The sequence below is a fragment of the Rhincodon typus genome, unplaced genomic scaffold, assembly GCF_021869965.1.
Source record: "Rhincodon typus isolate 14 unplaced genomic scaffold, sRhiTyp1.1 hic_rhity00011677, whole genome shotgun sequence".
In the NCBI taxonomy this organism is placed as follows: domain Eukaryota; kingdom Metazoa; phylum Chordata; class Chondrichthyes; order Orectolobiformes; family Rhincodontidae; genus Rhincodon; species Rhincodon typus.
The window spans coordinates 1-6,414 of record NW_025977315.1 but is presented as its reverse complement, the minus strand read 5'-3'; the positions used below and the strand labels follow the sequence as shown (position 1 = coordinate 6,414).

The 6,414-nt window shown below is 51.5% G+C and overlaps 1 protein-coding gene across 1 annotated transcript in view; it reads right to left on the bottom strand.

The window, feature by feature from the left end:
* LOC125482523 overlaps positions 1 to 4,253 on the bottom strand; it is a gene marked incomplete at its 3' end in the record, with an annotated part of 4,855 nt that extends 602 nt beyond the window's left edge. Inside the window, exon 1 of the mRNA XM_048594608.1 lies at positions 3,763 to 4,253. Within this exon, the coding sequence (XP_048450565.1) occupies positions 3,763 to 4,050 (288 nt within the window). The remainder of the gene's footprint in view (positions 1 to 3,762) is intronic.
* Between the last annotated feature and the right edge of the window lie 2,161 nt (positions 4,254 to 6,414).

The window sequence follows — 6,414 nt, the reverse complement described above, 5'->3', positions numbered from 1 at the left end:
CTCCCTATCTCTGTAACCCCCTCCAGCTCCTACACCCCCTCCCTATCTCTGTAACCCCCTCCAGCTCCTACACCCCCTCCCTACCTCTGTCACCTCCTCCGGCCCCTACACCTTTGGAACTATGAATGCTATTAAGAGGATTATTGTCCAGTGAAGTGGTCAATGGTTCAGACCAGACACAAGTTAGAGATAACCTGTACAGCTGAAAGGATCACAGGGAAAGCAGCAAGAGTTGGATGGTACAGCAGACTCAAAGGGGCCGAATGGCCACCTACTCCTATATGCTCTGTTTCCCCGAATGGCTGCAGCAGATCAAAGTCTCCCCTAACCCCGCCACCACAAACTCTGCTTCCTATTCGGACGTTCCCAGGAGGGGGTGGCGTTAGGCTGGGGAGGAGAGAGAGAGTTGGGGGAAGGTGGGTGGGAGTGGAGGGCACCTTCACCCACCCTCCCTGGCGCCCAGACACCCGGGCACGGGCACCTTTTCAGGAGAGACTCAAAATCAAGCTCCAGCTTGCTGCTGTGTACTTAAGACAGACCTGGCCCCATCCTAGGCTCTCCATTAATTTCTGTTTACATTCGGTGGGTAGCTCGCAAGCTGGGAGCCTGCGAGTGTAGTCAACACGGTAGGAGATAACAGCAGACAGGCAAACAATTAAGGGATTAACATCCATCAAGGTCCATTGGGTGTGTAGCTGAGCAAGCCTATATTTAAATTAAATTAAAATTCTACCTTTCCACACACCACGCCCCCCCCCCCACCCCTCCCTACTCCCTCTACAAAGCCAGCATGTGGAATCTGCAGAGAGAGTGAAACCACAATTTCTGTACACACTTCAGTCATGCATTCAATGCCCCCTGGGCACAGCTGTTGAGATTCAATCGTTTCTTTTTTCGTTCGGGGTGGGGTGGGGGCTGGGACACTTTAATTGTGTCCCCGCCACTTCGAGATGGTGTTAGCGGGCCATTTGGCCCATCTGCTCCCTGTGCTTGCTGTTCCTGCTCCACGCAGAAACCAGACTGCTCCCCACCCACCCCTCCAAACCACTTGCATCTTCTATGCCGCCTCCAGCCTATCTTTCTGCCTGGTGTGTTTATCCAGGTTTCTCTCTATAAATACATCCACCCTATTCCCCTCGCCACTCCCAGTGGGAGTGGGTCCCCCTCTCATGGGATGGGGGGGGGGGGTGGGGGGTGCGGTGTAAGGTGGTCATCTTCCCCAGATATCCCCATTGGATTTATTCAGGACTGTCCTGTGTCCCCTCCCTGTTCAAGTGTCACCCATAGGTGGATACTCTGCAATTTTTAAAAAATATATTCATTTGGAGAACATAGGCATCACTGGCAGGGCCCAGCATTTATTGCCTGTCCCGAATTGACCCTGTGGTGGTGAGTTGCCTCCCTGAGCCACCAGTCCTTGGGGTGCAAGGAACATCCACAATGCCCTTAGGGAAGCAGTTCCAGGATTTTGACCCAGCGACGCTGAGGGAACGGCTGATTATATTTCCAGGTCAGGGTTAGTGAGGGGCTCAGTGGGGAACTTGCAAGGGGAGTGGTGTTCCCATGTATCTGCTGCCCCTTTGTCCTTCTACATGGCAGAGATCATGCGTTTGGAAGGTGCTATCCAAGGAACCTTAGTGAGTTGCTGCAGTGCGTCTGGTAGATGGTACACACTGCTGTGACTGCGTAAAGCCAGATAAATATTGACTGGGCAGCCCCACCATTTCACAAATTGCTTAGTTGCCCAGCGTTGGAGGTGGAAGGAATGCAGAGCCGAGGTCTGACTTGCTGGAATGTGGGAACCACACAGCACTCTGTATCACTTGTCCTTTCCACTGTTTGACAAGTAGTTCTGTCCTGTCGCTTCACCAGGTTGATACCTCACTTGTAGGTATGCCTGGTGCTGCTACTTGGCATGTCCTCCTGCATCTCCATTGAATTAGGGTTGATCCCCTGCCTTGGTAGAGGGAGGCTGTGGTAGATACAGTGACGGTAGAGGGAGGCTGCGGTAGATACAGTATACAATTCTGCTCCCCATCCAGGAGATTTGAGGTCTTCTACTGGAGACTTAGCCCCGTGCTGGGGACTAAGAATACATCTAAAAATCAGAGTCTCATCGCACTCATTTTACTGATGAGTCATGGGATCTTGCTGTGCACAGCCGCAGGTGCTAACTGCCCATTCAGCCTCCCTCCTCAAGCCTGTTGCACAGGAACAGGGGGAGGCCATTCGGCCCACCCCTCCTCCTCGAGTCTGCCCACTGTTCGATCAGATCGCAGCTAACCTATGTGTCAACCCCATCTCCCGTCAATCCTGGACACCCTTAATCCAGCAAACATCTATCCACTTCAAGTTTTATTCTTGGGGGGGGGCGGGGGGGGGAACGGAGAACAGAGTTCGAGACTTCCACTGTGCCTTCTGTGCAAGAAAGTGCTTCCTGGATCACTCTGAATTGGTCTGGCTCGAATTTAGGGAAGTAACATTTATTGATCCTATTGATCATCTAATCTTGAACCCCTCGATCAGATTTCCCCTCATCTCCAACACTCACAGGGATACGAGCCCAGTCTGTGTGAACTGTCCATGGGATTTATCCCTATCCTAGTCCTGGAACAGTCTTGCAGCGTCTCGGAGTCAGATACATCAACTCTCAGAACTTCAGAGTGCAGACAATACGCCCAAATGCCATGGCAGAGTCAGATGGAGCCAAGTGCCCCATTGTCATTGCATGCCAACATCTCTTCAAAAGGGTGCCCTCGTTAAATCTGGCTCCCCAGTGCCCTCCAGAGACTCAGGGCAATCCGAGCTGGGCTCCTGGGTGGGAAAGGAGCTGATCGATCTGAAGAGGTGGCACGCCAGAGATTCATTCTCCCCCAGATAAAAGCAACAGCAGTTCCAGGCATGCACTCTGAAAACTTTCCCCTATAATCACCTGCCACTGGAATTAACAACAACATAAAAAAAACAAAGTACTTTGATCTGGGATCAGGAGTTTAGCAGAGCAGGATTCCACATTAAGGGGATTGGCTTGTTAAATTTTCAATCAGCGGTGCCCTGGGACATTTTACCCCAAATTACAGGCGAGATTTTCAATTAACCCTTTCCTCTCACCCCCCCCCCCCCAGCACCTAAATGACAGCGCAGGATTCCCTCAACACTGCCAGCCTAGATATGCAGCTTAGAATAGATCTTAAACTCTCCATCTCAGAGATGCACAAGGTCCATGGTTCAGGGCTGGTGGCTCTCTCGGGTCTGTCTCAGGCAGCAAGCAACCAGCAGGAGGCCATTCACCTCCCCCACCCTTCAATGAGACCACCTCTCCCCTAGCCCCATCCCAGTCCAAACCCTTTACACCTTCACAACAGGGGTAGGAAGGCAAGTTGTCGAGGTGGTTTTGAGGGAGATTTAACCCTAATCATCAATTCCCAGAAATGGTTCCGATCAGATCCCAGATTCCACAATGATTCCAACTCCTGGTCAAATACCAAACGGATCTCAAAACACAGAATGATCCCAGATTGATCCCAAATCTCCAAAAGGCCCAACATCCCAGAATGATTCCAAGTTCCAATCAAATCCCCGACTGATCCCGAATCCCAAAATGCTCCCAAATTCCAGAATGATTCCAAGTTGCAGTCAAATCCCAGATCGATCCCGAATCTCAGAGTGATTCCAAGTTCCGTTCTAAGCCAGATTCAACCCGAATTGATCCCGAATCCCAAAATGGTCCCAGATCCCAGAGTGATCCCATTCCTCCTTTACCTGCTCGGCGCGACCTGTTGCTCCAGCCGGATGCTGCAGTCCCTCTGGGGTTTTGATCCCGGGTCCCCCGCTTGTTGCCTCCTCTTCCACGTCTTCTTCGTCCTCCATCACCTCCTCCTCCTCCTCCTCCTCCTCCTGTCCTTTCAGCAGCCTCTGGATGGTCTCCCGGTGTCTCTCCCGGAGAAGCCGCAGCTCCTGCAAGCCGGCCAGGCTGGCTTCCAGCCTCTCCCCGATCCGGCGGCGATCCAGCCCGGGGCTGGGGGCGCTCGCAACCGCTTTGCGAGCCATGTGTCGAACTATTTCACCCCCTGATCCAGGGTACGCTTTCCTTCTCCTTAAACCGACTCGATTCCCCACTCTCCCTCTCCCTCTCCCTCTCCCTCTCGGTCTCTCTCAGGAAAGTAACAGCGGACCGGGATACAATGTAACGCGGCTGAAATGTATCCAAATCAGTTTCGCCGGATGAAATGGACACAATGTAACAGACAGACGTCCCCCGATTGGCTGCGCCAGTCACATGGCCCAAGCCGGGGGCGTGGTCTCTGCCATTCCTGATTGGAGCAACACACTTGAGAAAGACTTTTCCAAAACCCATTCCCAGTTTGTAACACCCTTGAACCCCCCCCCCACCCCGGCTCCAGTTTGACAGACCCACATCAAAAAAATATTTTTAAACACACATTAGGCATGAAATAAGTTGTCTGAAGTGAGTCGAAAACTCAAACTGCCTCAGCCCTTCAGGGAAGATGAGAAACCGTGGATGCCTTGCAGTGTGGATCAAAGGATTTTCCACCTAATTTTCTTTAAACATCATTTTTAAAAATTGCGTGTTCCTGATGCTTGTACACCTCGGCTTGTAGGTTTGTGTCTGTTCGTTGGGGCTGGGGGTCTGTGCTGGTGACATTCTCCCACACAGATCCACACACTCCGTCTTTCCCAAACATTAGCGGATGCCAGTTGTCAATTTTAAATCTGAGATAAATTATTTCTTTATTAAGAAATTTATTTAAGACTTTTTTTTTCCCCGTTATTAAGAGATCTGGACCAAGCATGACGGGCTGAATAGTCTACTCATCTTCCTAAGATTCCCACTCCCCCCCTACTCATAGAATGCCTGCAGTGCAAGGTAGAGGTCATTTGGCCCAGCCTGGCCCCCGGAAGGGCATCCCACCCCCTGGTCCACCCAGCCTGCACACTAGAGGGTAATTTAAGCATGGCTAATCTACCCTAACCTGCACACCTTTGGTCTGTGGGAAGCACCTAGAGGAAACACACATGGGAGAATGTGCAAACTCCCTCACAGACTTCTGAAGAAGGGTCTAGGCCCAAAACATCAGCTTTCCTGCTCCTCGGCCTGCTGTGTTCAGCCAGCTCTATACCTAGTTATCTCAGATTATCCAGCATCGGCAGTTCCTACTACCTCCCTCACAGACAGTTGCCCAAAGCGGGAATTGAACCCAGGGCGCTTGGCACTGTGGGGCAGTACCTGCTAACCACCGTGCCACCATGTTGCCTGCACTGTCCTATGGTATCCTGTGGGGATATAATTGTCCTGGGCACTAACACAACAGTGGGAAAAACACAAGGTAGGATGCTGAATGGTCTCAGAGACAACACGGTGTGGAAATGGAGGAACACAGCAAATCAGTCAGCATCAGAGGAGCAGGAAAGTGGATGTTTCGGGTTGGGACCCTTCATCAGAACCTGGCTGAATGGTCTCCTTTCCTCTATTCTGTATCCCCATCCAGAGAGGTGAGGTTGTGCTGCATACAGAGAGGTGTTAACTGCTTAGTGCCAAAGGAAATGTTCTGAGTAGAAGGACTGCCCATGTTGTTTGGGCAGTGTATTCTCAATGGTTGCCGTTATAATTTTTTAAAACCAGATATGACACAGCTCCAGGACAGATGAGACTTCGAATGAGGCCTTCTGGCTCAGAAGCACGGTATTTACTAATGTGTCACAACCTCCCTCCTCTGTCAAAATCTGCACATCGCAATTTGATTTATTTATGTAAACAGTCACACTGCAGTTGCAGGCTGCAGCCACCGGGTGGTGCGGTGGAGCAGCACTCCCCTCAATCTGCTACAGTCTTTAAGAGGATAAGAATATTCACTAGAGATAGTAGGAACTGCAGATGCTGGAGAATCTGAGATAACAAGGTGTAGAGCTGGATGAACACAGCAGGCCAAGCAGCATCAGAGGAGCAGAAAGGCTGACGTTTCGGGCCTAGACCCTTCTTCAGAAAATGGGGGAGGGGAAGGGGGTTCTGAAATAAATAGGGAGAGCGGGGGAGGCGGATAGAAGATGGATAGAGGAGAAGATAGGTGGAGAGGAGACAGACAGGTCAAAGAGGCGGGGATGGAGCCAGTAAAGGTGAGTGTAGGTGGGGAGTTAGGGATGGGATAGGTCAGTCCAGGGAGGACGGACAGGTCAAGGGGGCAGGATGAGGTTGGTCGGTAGGAGATGGGGGTGGGGCTTGAGGTGGAAGGAGGGGATAGGTGGGAGGAAGAACAGGTTAGGGAGGCAGGGACGAGCTGGACTGGTTTTAGGATGCGGTAGGGGGAGGGGAGATTTTGAAGCTTGTGAAATCCACATTGATACCGTAGGGCTGCAGGGTTCCCAAGCGGAATATGAGTTGCTGTTCCTGCAACC